The sequence below is a fragment of the Cricetulus griseus genome, chromosome 2 (assembly GCF_003668045.3).
Source record: "Cricetulus griseus strain 17A/GY chromosome 2, alternate assembly CriGri-PICRH-1.0, whole genome shotgun sequence".
Lineage (NCBI taxonomy): Eukaryota > Metazoa > Chordata > Mammalia > Rodentia > Cricetidae > Cricetulus > Cricetulus griseus.
The window spans coordinates 241,892,973-241,913,004 of record NC_048595.1 but is presented as its reverse complement, the minus strand read 5'-3'; the positions used below and the strand labels follow the sequence as shown (position 1 = coordinate 241,913,004).

Sequence of the window (20,032 nt, the reverse complement as noted above, 5' to 3'; positions counted from 1 at the left end):
TATCCTCTCCTACCTACCTTTTGGCCGTTCAGCTTTTTATTAAACCAATCAAAAGGTGCCTTGGCAGAGACACATCTTCACAGTATTCAAAACAATTATCCCACAGCAATTTTATTATTTTGAGAATTTCGTACATGAGTACTGGATCTTTGTCATTCCCGTCCCTCTTTCCCCTCCAACTCCTTGTCCCCTTACCAAATTCATGAACTTTTAATCATTATTATTACATGTATATACGTACATGTACATAATAGTAACTAGGACTGGATCAGGCTATAAGGAAATTTTGTGAACTCAGGGTGACAGAGTTCATTTTGCTTTTCTGTATGCATGCTTGTTGAGTGCTGAGCACTTTTGGTCTGTGGGAGCTCATGTCTTTAGGAGACTGGTTCTCTCTCTCTCTCTCTCTCTCTCTCTCTCTCTCTCTCTTAGCAGGCATTGACCACTTGTTAGCTCCTCATCTGAAGTGAGACTGTGGAATTTTCTGTCCGCATTGTCATGTCAATTGGTGCTGGCACTATGCTAGTCTTGTTTAGGTAACATGTTGTTGATAGGTCATAGACGCAGCTTCCATGTAATATCCTGAAGACACTATCACTATCACACAGCAAATGTTGTGGTCTTCTGTCTTATATAGTCCTTCTGCCCCAGCTGTGTGGTTTTCCATGAGTCTGAGATATAGGGGTTTTGCATATGTGTCAGTTGGGGTTGGGTATTTCCTCACTTAATAGAGCTGTCAGATGTGTTTCTTCTGATTATGTTAATTATGAATTTCTAAGATCTCTACGTTGTCTAGACAGAAATTGTAAGAATAATTGTAAACTTCAGTATATATTCACAGCTTTATTTTCTGGAATATAATGTAGATTTTTAAATGAGATTTAACCTTGTTTCAAGAGGCAAAAATCAAAACAAAAAAAGTAGTTGTTTAGCTGTGCTAGCTATTTACGCTCGGGTTGAAGGTTTATAACCAGTTGATAAAGTTTTATTAAAAATTTTTGTGTAACTGGCTATGTTTGGCACTAATTTGATTGAACAATTATATAATCCATGATACAAAAAAGTAGATGAACTAGTTGAGTAAATATATGTTATGTACTCTATATGCCATATATTATTTGGTATACTGTATGTATCAAGCAATACATACATGATATACTATATTATGACTTAGTCAATCAGATTATAAATAGCTTCATTGCACAGGTTATATCATAATTTCTAAATTCAGTACTGAATATCTGTCAGTTACCTGTGTTTCTCTGTCTCTTAAATGGAGTGCTGTGTGAGGGATAGCAGTAGAAAAAAAATATTTAGAAAGCATGTGGTTCCAGCTAGGTCACAGGATTCTTGAGCAGCTATCAGTGAAGGTGAATTGAAGATAAATATTAGATAGTAACTAGGACTGGATCAAGTTACAGGGGAGTTTTAGGAGCAAAATGAAGTGGGTAGTCAGTTCAGAAGCACAGAAGACTTGTTTCTATAGACACCTCTTCAAGGGCACACAAAGGTCATTGAGTATGCGAGAAGGTGCTTAGCAGCAGTATGTGCTGATATTTTGTTTATGATCTAACAAATAAAGCTTGACTGAGGATCGGAGTGCAGTGCTAGCCACACTAGTCAGCCAGGGAGGCCAGGCAGTGGTGGGACACACACCTTTAATCCCAATGCTCTGTTAACTCAAGGTGACCCTGAGCTACACGAAATTGATCCAGTCTAAAAGAGAAACAGAGCTCACACAAAGGTGATCGAAGCACTTGGGATCCCACGCCTTTAATCCCAGCACTAGAGAGGAATATAAGGCGGGAGGAGACAGGAGCTCAGTGCAGTCTGAGGATCAGTGCAGTCTGGAGAGAGAGTCTGAGGACAGGACCACCCTTTCAGTCTGAGCATTGGTAGAGGTGAGAACTCTCTAGTGGCTGACTGCTTTGCTTCTCTGATCTTGAGCTTCAACCCCAATATCTGTCTCTGGGTTTTTATTATTAATACCAATTAGAATTCCTGCTACATCAGTAGTTAGGAAATGGAGAACTAATGAACTACCAGCTGTCAAAGGATTGTCAAAGAACACAACCATAAAACATGACATTGGCCAGGCTGTGGAGAAATTGCAACCCATGCAGTGGCAATGTGAAGTGATAAAGCTGCTGGGAAGAACAATGTGATAGTGCCTCAAATTTAGAAGTAGGATTGCTTTCTGATCTAGCCTTTTCACGTCCAGATACACTCAAAATCATCAAAAATGTATGTCAGCATTGTGTATAATGGTAAGAAAAGGAAGTAGCCAAGTGCCTATCAATTGATGGACGGATGAGGAAAATTTAGTATATACAGATAATGGAATGTTTTTTCAACCTTAGAAGAAATTATGATAATTAAAATACCCTATAGAACTATACACTTAAAAATGGTTCAGATGAGCTGGGCATGCCTTTAGCGTTAGTACTTGGGAGGCAGAAGCAGGCAGATCTCTGAGTCTGAGGCCAGCCTGGTCTACATGGTGAATTGCAGGCCATCCAGCTAGGTCTGTGTATTGAGACCCTGTCTCGAAGAATCAGTCAATCCATCAAGCAAACAAAAATGGTTAAGATGATAGATTTTATTTAGATATATTTTACCACATGACATTATTTAAAACAAAATATGGGTAGAGAGGGGTACATTTTGCCAATACTCTTGATTATGTTATTTTAATCTTACTGGGTATCAAATACTGGGTCTCAAGCATGCTAAGCAAATGCTTTACCACCATGTTATACGCCCAGCCTGGTCTTGTGTTTAGAATTTGTCTTAGTATCTTAAACATTTTGCAATCAAGAACATAAGGATACAACAATGTGGTATTTTGCAGTGTCCATTGTATTTCTTCTTATATTTCAAATGAAGATTGTTACTCCACTTAGTTAGCCAAAGCTGGACATTTCTAGTAATTTATTTAGTCAAGAGTAGAAATTCCTCAGAAGTTTGGATGATGAATTTTTTCCAATGAAATGAAAACCGGATTGTGTTGTTTCTTTACTCTGTTATTTGGGTCATAAACAGTTTTCTATTTTATTTCAAAATGGTGTTTATTTACATATTGGATCTGTAGTTTGAAACTGTGGGTAGAGACATTGTCTGATACTGATAGTTGTAATCTAATATTGTTTGTATGTAGTATTTCAGTCAAATAGTTGTCATTTGTACATTTTTCAACTTAATTATCTGTTACTGTTTTTTTTTTTCTTTTCAGACAGAAGAAATGCATGAGTAAATTACTGGAATACAGTGCTGATGTCAACATTTGTAATAATGAAGGCCTTACAGCAGTATGTACTATCAATTTTATCTGAGATGTAAGAAAAATAAATAATGAATGTTCTGCTAATGCAAATTATAGTACAAGTGTTTCTGCTGGTTACTTTTGTGAAGTGCTTGTTGCTCGTGAGGTATGCAAGAGTTTACTAAGAAAAGTAATATTCACCGTGCTCATTTCTTCTCTATATTTATAACTTGCATTTATTTTGAAGCCTTACTCCTGTAGTTTTTGTTAGTGACTTTCAAGGGAGTTTTTCTGTTAAAGTGTATTACCAGATGGACTGGGCATGGTGGCACATGTCTTTAATCCCAGCACTTGGGAGGCAGAGGCAGTTGGAGCTCTGTGAATTCAAGTTTGAGGCCAGTCTTGTTTACATAGTGAGGTCCAGGATAGCCATAATTACATAGAGAAATCAAAAATTAAGCAAAAAACAAACAAACAAAAAAGGTATTTTACCAGTTCATTATACAAGAGTTATTTTCCATATGTCTTTAGGTAACAAAGGGAATGAGAGTTCACTATATATACCCTGTACTTAGATAAACACTATTAATCCATATCCTTTCAGGTTTGTTTTATTGTAATTAAACCAGTACTTTTTAAAATCCTGTTTTTCTATGCAAAAATAAGTTAGTATACTTTTGATTTATATACTGAGAAATTGTATTAGATACTGCTGAGGGGATTGTTAAAAATCACAAAATTTTAATCAAATAATTATAAATTCATTTGAGTAGTATTTACTTTTGAAGTAGAGATAAATGTGATCACTGAGGAGCTGTTTTGAAGACATAGCAGTAGGTGTGCCTCAGCTCCCATAGGCTGGGATTTCAAAGGTGTCCTATCATGCCTGGCTTTTATTGCATTTTTTTTTTTTTTTATGTGTGACATAAGAGGAAGCTTCCCTGAGATTTGAAGTGTTCTGTTAGTGGTTTAGTATAGAGTGGGCCCAATCATGAACAGAAATCGGCAATTCCTGTGAAAATCCCAGTTTGTATGTCTTAGCAGTATAATAGCGTCTACTCATAATGTAATCTTGCATTCAGAATGCAATGTCCAGAACTTGTGTTTCTCCCTTGTCTTATGGGCAGGTTCCTTCAAAACTACTCTTTTGCTGTTACTTTAGTGTGAGTGTGTTACAGCTGAAAGATATGTAATTAGTCTGCACTTTAAAGACAGGGAAATATATCTTAATATTTGTAATGAAAAAAAATCAAGTGGAAACTGTGTATAATAATCTAGTCTGAAATTGTTGGCTTCCCACTCCAAGTTTTAGTTCTGAGTATTGAACTTGGAGCCTGTATATGCTAAGCAGGAATTTAACATGAATCATAATGTTGGTTTCTGTGCTGCTTAGTTTTTGTCAGCCTGACACAAATCAGAGTCACCCGGCAAACAGGACCCTCATTTAAGGATTTGCCTCCATCAGACTGGACTGTGGGGCATGTCAGAGGAGGTGTTCTTACATATTTTATTATTAGTGTAGGATATATTTGCTGTTTATAGGAAGTATGTTTTATTTGAATGTCCATTTGCTTCTGGGAAAGAAAGGGTACTGTTTTCTCTAGCAACAGCTAGAGAGGCCAGTGCTTAGAGGCCAGTGTCATCCAAAAAGCAGAATATTTGGTTATCTAAGTCTAGAATACTTACTGTTTTGAGTCCTTCAATTGTTGATTTTTGTTATTCATAGGTGGTATGGCTAACATCTTGATGCATTTGTTCTGTTTTTCTCATTTAAATGCAGGAAAAAACTATTGCAGTATCTTTTTTGAATATTGTACTCAGCAGTTCTCTGAGTAGCATTGTTTATGCACTGACTCCTGCACAAATGCTAATTATGACATGACTTCGCAGATACACTGGCTGGCTGTGAATGGGAGGACAGAGTTACTCCATGACCTTGTGCAACATGTCAGTGATGTGGATGTTGAGGATGCAATGGGGCAGACAGCACTGCACGTAGCCTGCCAGAATGGCCACAAAACGGTAAATTCCTCCATGAAGATGTTAAAGCAAGTGCATGCATTTGTTTTGTAAATTTTTGAATTCATGAATTTTTCATTTTGCATATTTGGGAACATGCAGCAGCATAGCAAAATACTGTCTTCTATTTTGTATGGCTTTCTGATTAACATTCTATCTGGGTAAAGGAAATAGAAAATAGTGCTTTTGACTTTGCTTAGAATAGTTATAATTTTGATTTTATTTCTGATATTATTTTTAATAAATGACTATCTTTTATATCTTTACATGATAAAAAGTTTGTCTTTACATGTATTTTAAGCAATTATGCTTAATCTCAGCTTTAATAAGTACCTTTTTCATTTTTTATTACCACGCGTTAATTATGGAATCAGTGAGGTGAATACCAATATTCACCTCACTGATTCCATAATTTGTAAGATTTCCAGTTGCATTATCATAGTTTCTGTTTTTTCCACATGATGGAAGTAACCTCGTGCAGATTTCTGTAATCCTGCATTTTTTCTGTTGTATTTTTTACCTTCCTGTTGTTGTTGTCTAGACATTTAATTGGTAATAGTTTTTTTTCATTAGGAAACTGCTGCTTTGTATAAAGATAGAAAGCTTAAGTTTCTAGATTTTCTATTTTACTGTATTTCCATTCTGTTTATGCTTTTTTTTTCTTTCACATTTAACCTTGATGATAAATAAAATTCCTTTACTTGCCAACTAGCATTAACAAGATGAGCTGCAAACAAAAGTCATTACCAATAACTAAAACAGTTCATTTGTACATCTACATGTAGGTGTATACTTTTATGTATTTCATTTGATTTTTTTTGAGACGGACTCACTTTGTAGCCCTGGCTGGCACGGGGCTCCCTGTGTAGATCAGGACTAAGCGTAACCTCTTGTGTGTGTCTCCTGAGAGGGGGGATACAGGCATGACTGCTATGCCCAGTCATACCTATTGATTGATTCTGTGCCAGTTCTCTGTCTTACTTCTTTTGTTGGGAGCCAGTACTGTGATCTAGATTTCTGTTTCCCTGTGAGCGTGCATGAGTGCGCACAGCCTTGGGTATTGTTCCCTTTTCTTTGACTTTGACTTTGAGTTAGGGTCTTTCATCAGGCTGAGTTCATTAAGTAGGTTAGGCTGGCTGACCTTTGAACCCAATTGATTTGACTGTCCGTGCTTCCCAAAAGCTAGGATTGCAAGCTGTGTCATCACATCTGTCTGTTTTTCACTGGGTTTTGGCCTTCTTTAAGATGGTGAGGCTGTACTCTGCCTGATCCGAATCCTGACCACGTGGCAAACCGGCAGTTTGCAACATTTGCAGGGGTTGAATACAAGTTTGGACTTTACCTACTTCTCTTCAAGCCATCAGTGTCCACCTCAAATGTGACTGGTGGGGCCTGTAGGAGGACTGGCCTGGACGTGGCTGTAGAACGGTTGAACTGCAGTGAGCCCCATCTCAGATTGAAGCGTGGCTTTACCCCTTCTGCATCTGTCTCATTTAAATTCAGGTCAAGGCTTTTTATATTAAATGCAGTCATTCATTTTCTGGATGTTTTTGTACCAAGATCATGTGGAATTATTCCTAATTATTCTTTGGCACTCTGCCCACAAACCTATATGTATCTTTTATATACTGGGATTTGGGTAACACTAACTTGATCTGGAGTAAGTCTGAAAGGGAATTAGGAGGTCTCCTATCTGAATGACAGTTTTACTGAGACTGCTGAAAGGTGACCATTGTTCCTAGAACAAAGAGTTCTGGGGATGTTTAAGGTAATAGAAAGCTGGGTATATATTTATAAAAATGGAAAACACTGGAAGAAAAAAAAAAACCCAAATATCCAGCCCAGAGTCAAATTTTAAACATGCATAAACTTGGCTTCTGGATTATGTTATGAAAGTTTTATGTTAGTCATGTTTCTTCATAATGAAAGCCACATTGAGGATGTTTAGTAATCATCTTCTTTTACTAGTACCAAGTCTGCTAGGGAAAAGTTTTGGATGTTAAGGAAGAGACAGGAGAAACCAAGACATAGTGCTCGGTTTCTCCTGAGTGTGCTGATTTGGGGTAAATACTTGTATGATGAACACATGCTGATTCCTGCCAATTTCACCAGACACTGTAAGAATAATGTCCACCACCTCATGCTGGTATCAGCCTACTCCCACCCCCTAGCTGGCACCCATTTGCCTTTAAAATCACTTTATCTTGAGTCATGTCAGACAATTGTTCTCTAAGTTTTTATTTAATTTGGGGTGCCTTGTATCATGATCAGAAGCTTGTGTGTTTGCATAGTGGGAAATAAACTGTTTTTAAAGCAAAAAAAAAAAAAAAAAGAAAAAAGATGGTGAGGCTGAGGAATTTGTGTTTAATAAGGCCTGGGGAAAAGAGGGATGTAAGATCTTTTTTCTCTTCCTTGGAATGTCTTCTGAATACCATTGTTCATCTGTAGATTTTGTTTTTATCATCTGAAAAATATCCAAGAATTTTCAAGTAACACTTCTTCTCACTAGTTCATTATTTCTCTCATTCTCTCATCAACATTATTGGATTTAAAAAATAATATATGGGGGCTCTTGAGAGATGGCTCAGAGGTTAAGAGCACTGACTGCTCATCCAGAGGTCCTGAGTTCAATTCCCAGCAACCACATGGAAGCTCACAACTATCCATTATGAGATCTGGTGCCCTCTTCTGGTGTGCAGATATACATGGAAGCAGAATGATATATATATATATTTATATATATAAAATAAAATCTTTAAAAAATAAAGAATAATGTATGGGAAAGAAATGAAGTGTCTTGATTTGAGTGACTCAGCTCCCCACCACCCCACCATGGTGCCAGAGCTCAAACTCAGGGCCTCGAGCAGGCAGTGCTCATTGCCAGAGCTGTGTGCACAGTCCTGGGGGCTAGGTTTTAGAGGAACTAGTGCATATTAGAAAGTGAGTCACTGATAGCCCCCAAAGGATAGGAAAAAGAACCTACTTTAATGTCAGCATTCTGCCATACCAGATGAACAGAGTGTCACTTGGTAAGACTTAGAAACTTCATGTTTGTTTAGGAACTCCTGGTGTTAGAACTGGAAGAAACCCACAGAAGGAACTTCAGCTGTTTGAAGCTAGTGTAGAAATAGGGTTAGTAAGAAAACCCTTCTTTAAAATATACTTGGAAGTTGTATTTAAAATTTAGCATTCCTTCTAAAGTTATTGGAAGTTAGGATGTGTAGCAGTATTCCATGTAGTTTCCATGCTGAAGCAGGCATTGTACACTGATGGAGAAGTCAGTCCTTGGCATTGAGTGGTTGAGTGCTCAGAGGGTTTGGAGTGCACCTGAGTTAATTAGGTCTAAAATCCTCTGTTAACATCCTAGTGACTTTCCTGGTTGGTGAGGTAAAATGGCCTTTTTTCTTTTTGGCTTTCTAAGACAGCCTTGACTGTCCTGGAACTCACTTTAGACCAGGCTGGCCTTAAATTCACAGAGATCCACCTGCCTCTGCCTCCTGAGTTCTGGATTAATGGTGTGTGCCAGCTGCCCCTGGCTAATGTATATGTATTTATAGAACAAAATATAAAAGGGGAAAAACTGTATTAAAATACCTTTGAAAAATCTTACTAGCTATTTCAAATTGAAGAAAACAAAATAATAATAAAAAATTCACTGAAATTTGCCCTTTAATTTCATTTTAGAGTAAATCTCATGAGTTGATGACAACATTTGAATAAATGCCTAAGAACTCAAAAGCTTTGTGGAGTTTACAAATAAATACATATTCTTACCTTTTTGAAAAGAAATGCTTTTTCAGACTTGTATTACTTTTCTAAAGGGTAAAAGACTTGGAAAACAGATTCATTTTTTTCATGATTAAGAATTTGGGCCTGGGGTTGGGGAGTTAGCTCAGTGGGCAGGCATAAAACATTGGGTTTGGTCCTAAGCTCTGATGGGGCAAAAGCAGAAATGGGCATACTTTATCATGGCTGCCTATAGATGTAGCTGTTTCACTAGGGGTAGCTGTAGAAGTTTCTTCATCCTCTGAGTAAAAAGAAGTGCTTAGAGGCAGTGCATTTTCCTTTTTGCCCTTCCAGCATAAGGCACAGTGATCTTAAGTATCTTCTTTTTCTATTTAAAATGAAAGAAATGAGCATAGCTCCTTAATGATTTGATTTTTATGTGAGTTTCTTCCTTACACTAATTCTTACATTGTGTTATTAGGTATGTAATATCAGTTTCATTATTTTGAACATTAATTTAAATATGATCATTATACTGTGTTACACTAGTTCTCTTACGGTATTTCTGTCTAGTAATGCTGTAATTAGGGATAGTATTATGAACACTTTGGAGAAATGATATATATGTATTGCTACTGCCACCATTAATATCCATGTCGTGATTATGTAATAGCCCAGAGAGGACTGTCTGAATCCTTTACCTTTATGTAAGAAGTTGTTCATTAATTTCATTACTAGAAATGACAGTAAGACTCTTGTCCACACACAAGCATACATACAACTCACTCAGATTTTTTGTTCAAAAACTGAACTTATTTTTTGGTAAACCTTTTTTTTTGTTGTTATTGGTTCTTTAAGATTTATAAATGTATTGAGTTGCCATAATGATTGATTAGAAAATTTTGGATTTAAAAAACTCATGAACTGTCAGTCTAAATGTACATATTAGATTATAAAGAAGATTAAATACTAAACCACAATTTGTTTTAAAATAAGTTCTACTTTTAAAATAATAAATTTTAATCCCTAAACTTGCATAACTTAATACATGAAGCTTCTCAGGCAATATAAAGCTATAGCTAAGCTCTTGTTTGGGTAGATTTATACTCATGGAATTTAGTGATTGTTTGATACTGCTTGTACAAACACACTTCAAGACTTGTTAGGTGTCATGGCCACTTCAGTTTGTTCTGTTGGTATCTTAAGCCAGCTTCCAGCTTTTTCCCACTTACAGACAGCCATGCAGACTTCATTGAAAGCATTTGTAAAACATTGATCCAGTTGTGCCTTGAGGCATTTGGTAGGAGGACCAATGTTTCAGGATATATTTTTAATGCTCAGAGTGATTATTTTATTTATTCCAATGCTAGAATTCTCTTTTAACTGCTTCTGGAAAATGTGACCAATTAATAAAAATTCCTCCTGACACTGTTTTCTTACACAACTGAATAGTAATTATTTTTGTTGGTTATCAAGAGTCAAAGAGCTCAGTAGGTTTAGAAGGACAGGCTTGTCCCATGGGACCATACTAGGTGCTCCATATGCAGGAGACAGTTGTGAGTCTTGGGGGTCCTGGCAGTAGGACCATGATCTATCCCCAGTGCATGAGCTAGCTTGTTAGAGCCCATTCCCTATGAGGGGATACCATGCTCAGACTTAATGAAGTGGGGAGGGGCTTGGTCCTCACCCAACTTAATGTGTTAGACTTTGTTTTATTCCCTGTGGGAACCCTTATCTGTTAGGAAGAGTGGATGGGGGATGGCTGGGAGGAGGTGTAGGGGAGCAGGAGGAGGGATGGGAAGGAGAACTTTGGTTGGAATGTAAAAATTTAAAAGAATCTTTAAAAAATTATTTTTAAAAGAGGACAAGCTTGTAAAGAAGGACAGGTTGCATACACCTTGTCACTGAGTATGGAACTGGCAGTTTTTCTTAGCATATAAGTAAGTTACTTACCTTTGCTGTAAATTATGTCAGAGCTATCTAATAGAAATGATGCTTCTGTGGTGGTTTTATTCCTTTTGTAAGTGGTAATATTACCGCTTAGATGTTTGTACACAGTTTTACTGTTCAGTGTCTATTCCTGTATGACCTGATGAGTGTTATTCTGAGAGCTGGCTGATACAGAAGAGCTGTTTGGATTTCTGTGATTTGTAGTATCTCAGGATATTGGGTACATGTGGTCTCATTCCCACCTTCAATCCTGTGACTTGAGATTGCATGCTAGTGTTCTACTTGGAGGTTACAACAGCTCTTAAACATGTGTTGTTTCTTAAGGGTCCTTCCTATGTGGAAATCCTTCCTTGTCTCCCCTGTTCTCTGAGCAGCTTCTCATTCTTACGGAAAGGGACCTATGGTTTGTATAATCAGGGACTCTGAGCTGAATAGGTTTTTCTTTTTTTAGACACTGACTTTCTGTGACAGCTTCACTGATCTAGAAATCAGTTTGTGGACCAGACTGGCCTTGAACTCACAGAGATCCTTGCCTCTGCCTCCTGGGATACATGCATCCACCACCTACCCAGAAAAATTCTGACTTTAAAAGCAGTGTTTGTGTGTGTGTGTCTTTGTGACCATGTGTGTGGAATTAGTTCTCCTTCCACCTTGCATGGGCTCTAGGAATTGAACTCAGCTTGTCAGGCTGCATGACCGCAACTTTCTCCACCCAACCGTCTCTCTGCGCCTGAAACTCTAACTTTTTAAAGAGCTTAGTTATTTGCTGCTGTAATTTTGTCACACAAAAAATGACTTCAGCTCAGTATAGTTTTACAAGTTATATTTGTTAAATTAACTTAAAAATGTATGGAGACAACCTCTAAATTAAAGGGAATTTCAGTTTATTTTCTGGGTAGTACTGACCACTACTTAGCATGCTGTGCATTTGTTTGTTTGGTCTCTTGGTTTCTTTTTCCTAGTTGTACTGTAACTTTCATGAAAAAGGTTTTAGCTGGGCATGGTGGCACATGCCTTTATTCCTAGCATGCAGGAGGCAGAGGCAAGTGGGTCTGAAGTGTGAGGCCAGCCTGGTCTACATAGTGAGGTCCAGGCCAGTCTGGGTTGCATAGTTACACCCTATCTCAAAAGATGACATTTTCCCCTTCTTTCTTATAACTCTGGTATTTAAAATGGTTTATAGCAGGGCCTCTTGTTTGAGGGTGTGTCCATGTCTAACCTTGGCGGATTCCATGGCAGGCGAGGGTGATGGAGGCAGAGGGACAAACATGTCAGGCAGCCAGAGCTTAAGTGAGAAGTTTTATTAGAAAGGGGAGGGGGAAGGAAAGAGAAAAGAGGTAAAGAGACACAGAGACAGAGAGAGGACAGAAGAGAAGAGGGAGACAGGAAAAGTTCTGTCTGTCCCAAGGGAACAGCAGGAAAGAGAGCATAAGTGGGCAGGGGTATTTCTTTTGTGTGTGTGTGTGTGTGTGTGTGTGTGTGTGTGTGTGTGTGTGTGTGTGTGTGTTTTATTTAAGTTAGAAACAATCTTATTTTACATATCAATCCCAGTTCCCTCCCATCCTCCCCTGAGTCCCACCAATTCCCCCATCCCACCCCCCCTTCTGCTTTCCAGGGAGGGTGAGGCCTTCCATGAGGGATCCTCAATGTCTGTCACATTATTTGGGGCAGGGCCTAGGCCCTTCCCATCATGTGTCTAGGCTGGGAGAGTATCTCTCTATGGGGCATGGGCTAGGGATAAATACTGTGCACTAGGCATAAATACTGTTCCACTACCAGAGGCCTCATAGACTGCCCAGGCCTCCTAACTGACACCCATGTTTGGGGGCCTGGTTTGGTGCTATGCTGGTTTCCCAGCTGTCAGTCTGGGATCCATGAGCTGGGGCATTTCTTTTAAAGGTGTCCTTTGCAGCTTTGTTCAGACTATGCAACCATGGAACCCTGGGCTGAACAGGGTACTGCCTGAGTGCATTCTGCCAGGAGACAGTGACAGGCCAACAATAATGTCTGGATCCCTACATATAGTGTATATGTACTTATGTGCCTGTCTCTGCATGTGTACATTGCGTGTGTGTGGAGGCCTGAAGCTGAGGTTGGGTTATCTTCCTTGATGAGTCTCCCAGTCTGTTTAGGAGACAGGTCTCTTGTTGAATGTGGATCTACCAATGCCAGTTCTAGCTTGACTAGCTAGCTTCTTTGCCTTGGGAATCCCATGTCTACCTTCTGAGTTCTGGGATCCAGGTAGCTGCTATGCACTTTTATGTAGGTTTCAAGGGATTCCAACTCTAGTCCTTTTACTTGCTTGGCAAGGAATGTTTCCATTGAGCCATCTCTTCAATCCCTAGCAGTTTTTTTTTTTTTTTTTTTTTTTAATTCCAGTTGCAACTTCTTTCAAAAAACCTGAGATTTTTTTTTACATAATCTCTGTTATATCATTACATAAAATAGGTATACAAATAAAAATATTTATTGATAATAAACTGATAAATAGTCAATAAAATTTAAAAACAATTCTTTGATATAAACATAATTTTACGGTCTATTAAGATGAAGACTGATTTTTGTATCACTAAGATGAATTTGTGTTACTAACAGTTTGCTGGATATTTAATACTGCAGGATGCAGAGCATCTCCAGCATTTTTTTCAGAGTTAGTATTTTGATGTACATCCAGTGTTGAGAATGCTGTTTCGCATAAATATATAGTACAAAATGGTAGAAATATGTTTAGGGCTGTTTTAGAAGTTATCACAGAGCTGGGTGTTGGTGGTGCATGCCTTTAATCTCAGCCCTTGGGAAGCAGAGGCTAAGTGGATCTCTGTGAGTTGGAGACCAGCCTGGTCTACAAGAGCTAGTTCCAGGACAGCCTCCAAAGCCATAGAGAAACCTTGTCTCGAAAAACAAAAAAAAAAAAAAAAAAAAAAGAAAGAAGTTATCACAAATCATTTAACTTTTCCTTTTAAAAACAAAGCCTTTGAAAGGATATTACTTTTTTCAAATTTTAATTTTTATATATATGGGTATTTTACTTGTATGTATGTTTGTGCACTGTATGTGTTCCTAGTACTGGAGAAGACAGAAAAGAGTTTCAGATCTCCTGGAACTAGAGTTTATAGACAGTTGTAAACTGCCATGTGAGTGCTAGGAATCAAACCTGGGACCCCTGGAAGAGCAGCCAGTGATCTTAGTCACTGAGCCATTTCTCCAGCTCATTTATTCATTCATATTCATATATATATATATATATATATATATATATATATATATATATAATCTTCCTGCCTCTGCCTCCTGAGTGCTGGGATTACAGGCTTTCACCACCACCACCCAGCTAAGTTTTAGTATTTTTATGACTGTTTATAGTCTTGAAATGTTGCTAAGGTTGGGCAGCAAATACATCAGTGTAATTTTATGTACGTTTTATTTCCCTTGATATTTCACTTCTAGATCATGAGAATACTTTGTTAGCAAGAAAATAGTTTGCTGTTGCAGTTAGGCCTTTTGCTAAATTGACACTTTGTCTCTTGGAATGACTTGTTTAATTAAGGCATGACACAATGACTTCAGGAAGGCTCACTCCCCCATCAGGGCTCAACAGGAACTGCCAGAACTAGAAGGTGACCAGGGAGTTGTGGTGTGCTTTTGTTGCAATGAGTTCTTAGATCCTTTTACACTTGAGTTCTCTTTACTTGCCTGCAGAGGAGTGCTGACTGGAGAGTTAGAGAAATCCTGTGATTAAGTTACCTCTGACTTTCTTGCTGCTTTTCCTGTGTATGAAATTAATAGTTGATTGAGTTTTAGCTGTCATGTTTTAGAGCTTCCTTAAAAAGAGATCAGCAAACAGTTAAGAAAATAGTGGTTGATGACCTTCCAGTCACTTTAATGCTGTAAGAATTAGAAGAGGAATTCTTTGCATTCAGATTCTTACCTATACATTTTTCCTTCCTATTAGAACAAGTAGTTTCCCCCTATTTTTCTGTAGGTAACATTTACCTATAAGTGAATCCTTAAAACTTATTTCCTTTAACGGTCGCATAGCTGCCTGCTGTGGGTGCTTTGAAGTGAATTTAGGTCTTTTGGAAGAGCAGCAAATGTTCTTAACCACTGAGCCACCTCTCCAGTTCATACTGAGGATATTAATTGAGATAATTTTGTTAAAACAGGAAGAAAAATACCCTGATGGAAAAGAAAATGCTGCAATAAACATTTGCCACTACCTTAATCAAGTGTGTTTTGTCAATGTTTTTTTAGGACATAACAACGATATGGCAAGTACATAAGAAAGGAATGAATTTTTAATGTCTGTAGGATATACGAGGATATGACAATTCCTGTTGTAAGTCTTGCTTTTTTGCTATGATTTCCTTGAAGTTAGTCTAACCACTTTATTGAAAATAGTAAAGGAATATGTTAGTCTATGGATAAATCAGTTTTATCCTGTAAGCTCTATAGTATAAGTGAAAATTCAGAAGCACTGTAAAAGTGTATGGTTTTAGAAATGGCATTATTTAAAAACCAAATAAGCAACTATTTAACACTTAGTTGGCTGCTTTATAGACACTGGTAAGGACTAGTGCATAGGCATGTTCTCTTTTATCTTACACTACTGAGATGAACCATCCAGACAAACAGTAGCTGAATTGGGCGAGTGCTTCAGTTAGCTTATGAGCCCAGGTTGTACTCACTGCTTCAGGGATGTCATGGCAGGAGCTAGAGACATCTTCTCACACTGTCTCCACAGTCAAGAGCCACTCATACCATCTCCACAGTCAAGAGCTGCTCACACCATCTCCACAGTCAAGAGCTGCTCACACCATCTCCACAGTCAAGAGCTGCTCACACCATCTCCACAGTCAAGAGCTGCTTACACCATCTCCATAGTCAAGAGCAGAGAGAAATGCACCAATGCAGCTTGCTTGTTTCTCAGCCCAGCTTTCTTCACTCTTGCACAGTTCAGGGCCCAGCCCATGAAATGGTGCCTTAAGTATTCAGTGTGAGACTTCCTATATTAATTAGCATTTCAGACAGTTCATCACAGACATTTCCACAGACCAATTTGATAAAAACAGTCAGTTGAGACTTCCCAGGGGATTCTAGGTTATGACAAGTTGATGTTTAAAAGTAAATAGCATATTCTGTAATCAATGTAGTTTATAAAGATAAAACTAGGAGTAATATGAATTCATAAAAAAGTTGGAATTTTTGCTTCCTGGGAAATAGGATGATGATTTTGATGATGGGCTTAGGTTTTAACCTCTGCTTTGTGTGATAGAGTACAGATTACCTTTTGGAATACAGACTATCTGACAGAAGTGGAGATATTAAATGAATTGATAGGTGTCTGGGTACATGTTGAGATTATTCTATTATACTGCTATGTAGTTCTAACTATAATGCATATAAGTAAATAGTCTATTTTAATATTTTAGCTTTTATGTTGTTAGGCTTGAGGTACATATGCACCTTTTCTCTCCATATGTGCATTTTGTCTGCATATATGTCTGTGCACCACATGCATGCCTGGTGCACTAAGAGGACATTAGCTCCCCTGCACTGGCTTTGGAGATGGTTGTAGCTGTCATGTTAGTACTGGGAATGGAACCTGGATCCTCTGGAAAAGCAGCCAGTACTTTTAACCTCTGAGCCATGTCTCTAGGCCCTGAACATGTATTTTTAATGTACTTGCTTTCATCAATCCTGAATCTTCTGGTAGTTCATTGTCTGTAATTTCTGTAATATAGTGGACACTAACTGCTGCCTGTCTCACTCCTGTGTGGAGATCAGATGCAGCTATTAGGGTGGAAATCTGAAATAAACCCTTTCTTGAAAAGCAGGGACCCAAATGTGCATGCTTATGTACACTCATTCAAGCTCATGTGGAGGCCAGAGAAGGGTGCCGGGTAAAGCCATCTCTTACTGCTTTGTACCTTAGTTGTATGAGGCAGAGTTTTTCATTGAGCTCTAAGCTCACCAATTCACGTTGGCTGGCTGGCCAATGAGCTCCAGGGATCCACTTCATCTTGGGTGACAAGTATGTGTGGGGTTACATGTATGTGTGGCTATGCCTGCCTTTATGTGAGTGCTGGGGATTTGAACTCATGTCTTCTTGATTTCACAGCAACCACTTTTACCACTGAGCCATGTCCCCAGTCCTGCTTGTCTAAATATAAAAAGGTTGTATAGGAGATATCATAGTATAATCTTTTGTGTTTGCTGCTGGGGGATTGAACCTAGGGCCTTATAAATACTAAACACACACCTCAAGCAAAACAAAACAATCCCATCTCCCAGATGTATTCTTCCTGTGAGCCCCTCTTACCATCAATCGTTCTCAGTTTCCCCTTAATTTATATTTGCTTACTTAAAAAAAAAAAGCTACAATTGAGCTGCACTATTCAGATTTTAGAGTTCATGTTGGGATATAAGTAAATTCAGGCACCAATATATGACTCTACCTTTAGTCTTTTACCAAGGTCTTTTAAGAAACTATGATAGACCCTTAAGCCCTCTTTCTTTTAAACCAAGGTCACCTGAAATGGTAAAATTCAAGTTAAGCTCCTCTTTGGTGCATATAATAAGTTGCTATGGCTCTTTTTCAGCTTTTGACACTTGTATATTGTTTCTTTATGGATTTACACATTTTCTTTAGACAATGTTCATTTATATATAGTTAACTATTTTTTTTTTTTTGCTGATGAGTCAAGTTGTAAACACTTAACTGTATATTTTATTGGAAAACTATTTTTCTTACAATATATTCTCATCGGTTTCCCTAGCTCCTTCTCACCTCCCTGCCCACCCAACTCCACTCTCTTTCTTTTTCTTTCTTTTTAGACAACAAACAAAACAGTTGAAGAATAACAACAGAAACACGGGAAACACAGACATGCACACAGATACACACAAGCAAAATCCATAAATACACTGTAACATGTAAGCAAAAGCTCAGTAAAGTAAAAAATGTCCCCAAAAAGCAATTCAAGATTAAAACTCTAGCAAAATACTGTTGCATTCATTTTGTGTTGGTCATCTACTGCAGGGCGCGGTCTTATCCTTAAGTGGTTAATATACCCAGTGAAACTTTGGAGAAAGCTACATTTTCCTTGGCAAGCGTTGTCATTGGGAGAGAGAGCTTTTGGGTTAGGGATAGGAGCTTGTGTCTACTTCCCCTCCCAATGCTGGGACCCCATCTGGCTTGAACCTGGGCAGGCACCTGCAATGCTGCCAGTGCCTAAGTTTGTATGTGCATCAGTCCTGTTGTGTCTGAAAGACACTGTTAACTTGGTGGTTTCCATCACCTCTGGCTCTTACAATCTTTTCACCTCTTTTCCTGAGCCCTAGGGAGAAAGTTTGATAAAGTCCTGTATTGGACTGAGTGGTGAACACTCTTCAAGTTAGTAATTGACTTTTTGTGTCTGTGTCTGTGTGTTGTATGATGTGACTGTGTGGCGTGTTGTATGATTTGTTGTGGGTGTGTTGTATAATATGTTGTGTGTGTCTGTGGTGTGTTGTGTGATGTGTCTGTGTGTTGTGTGTGTGTGCTGTATGATGTATTATGGGTATGTTTGTGGTGTGCTATGCATGATGTGTTACGGGTGTGCTGTATGTGTTATGGGTGTGTTGGTGTGCTGTATGATGTATTATGGGTGTGTCTGTGGTGTGTGTATGATGTGTGTGCGTCTGTGTGTTGTATGATGTATTATGGGTGTGCCTGTGTGGTGTGCTGCATGTGTTATGGGTGTTTCATCATGCACATGTGACAGTTCAAAAAGAAGCGTGTGCAATCACAAGTAGGTCCTGGGCCCTGAGCTAGGTCGTCAGGTTTGTGCCGCACACACTTCTTTCTGCCTGCTCAACCCCGAGAGTCCCGGTTTCTCAGATTTTCTTTGTGTGGATCAGCAGTTCCCCTTATATCTATCTCCCTGTAATGTCATAGTGCTGTTGTCTACAAAGACAAGTTTGTTAGATAGCCTGTCAGTTCTGCTTTTTCCCTAATCTAGAACATTTCTATGTTAAATTTCTTTTATTTTGTTTCTATGTCATCTGTTTTTTGTCTTAATTCCTTCTTGAGGGGATAGCAGAGGGTCCCCTAGTTTCTACTTCTTTTGAGAAAGAAGTATTTTAGGCATGAAAAAATAATATAGATAGTACATTTTGACCATATAATTTGGATATTAGCATGAGCGACTAGAGATTTATACCTTTGAAATAATTTGAAAAACTTGAAGGCTTTAAGAAATGATTCTAGTGTTGCATTTATGAAGTTTAGTATTAGTCTGAACTTCCTACTAGAAATCTCACGTTGGCACTACTTTGTTGAAGTTCTTTATATTTGTTCAGACTAAAGGTGCCTGCTGATTATCTAGACCTGGCTGTGTGCTGCATGCTTGGTGTCTGTGTGGCACCACGCACTTCTGTTTTCTGCATCGTTTCACTGCTTTTCTCATCTTCTGTTCATTTTCTTTTCCTTTCTCATTTCGGTCCCAAACATCTTTCTAAATGTTAGTTGGATTATTATTTCTTCTATAAAATTGTGAATTATCTTTATTTTCTAATTTTTTCCTCTCCTAGGTCCTACCCTCGTTCCATGGTTAAAATCCCTTTTCTCCCCTTATAACTGTATCTTCCTTCCCCCTCCATTTTTCCCTCTCTCACTCCCTCCATCCTATCTTTTTGAGGCAGAGTTTTGCCATATAGTTCAGACTGACCTCCAAATGCTTTCTAGCCTAGGCTGGAAATACTTGAGATATCCCAGATAGCCTCCTGAGAGTTGAGGCTATAGGCATGGACCACCTGCCCAGTTACGTTGCTCAATTTTTTTTTTTTTTTTTTTTTTTTTTTGGTGTGGCTCCCTTTATTTTCTATATTTTTCTGAGTTTTGTTTTTATTTGATTTTTATTTCCAGGTTAGACATTTGTTTCAGTTGTATTTTAAATACTCTTTGCTTATTCATATTTAATGGTAAGCCAGTAAGGGGCCTTAACTGGGAACATTGTATGTTGGATAAAGTTATTACTGCCTGGCTTAGCTGTACACCAAGGTGTCTAGTGACACTGTCCATATTTTGGGATTTTT

General features: G+C 38.2%; 1 protein-coding gene across 5 annotated transcripts in view; it reads left to right on the top strand.

Moving 5' to 3' along the window:
* Positions 1-20,032, top strand: part of Hace1 (HECT domain and ankyrin repeat containing E3 ubiquitin protein ligase 1) — a 101,296-nt gene that overhangs the window by 9,287 nt on the left and 71,977 nt on the right. For 2 of the 5 annotated variants that reach the window (XM_027402931.2, XM_035440316.1), the window contains exons 5-6: positions 3,233-3,308; positions 5,153-5,284. In XM_027402931.2, the coding sequence (XP_027258732.1) occupies positions 3,233-3,308; positions 5,153-5,284 (208 nt within the window). Of the gene's footprint in view, positions 1-3,232; positions 3,309-5,042; positions 5,285-15,208; positions 15,294-20,032 lie in introns of those variants that run through there. The other 3 variants (XM_035440317.1, XM_035440319.1, XM_035440318.1) reach the window with 3 other exon arrangements.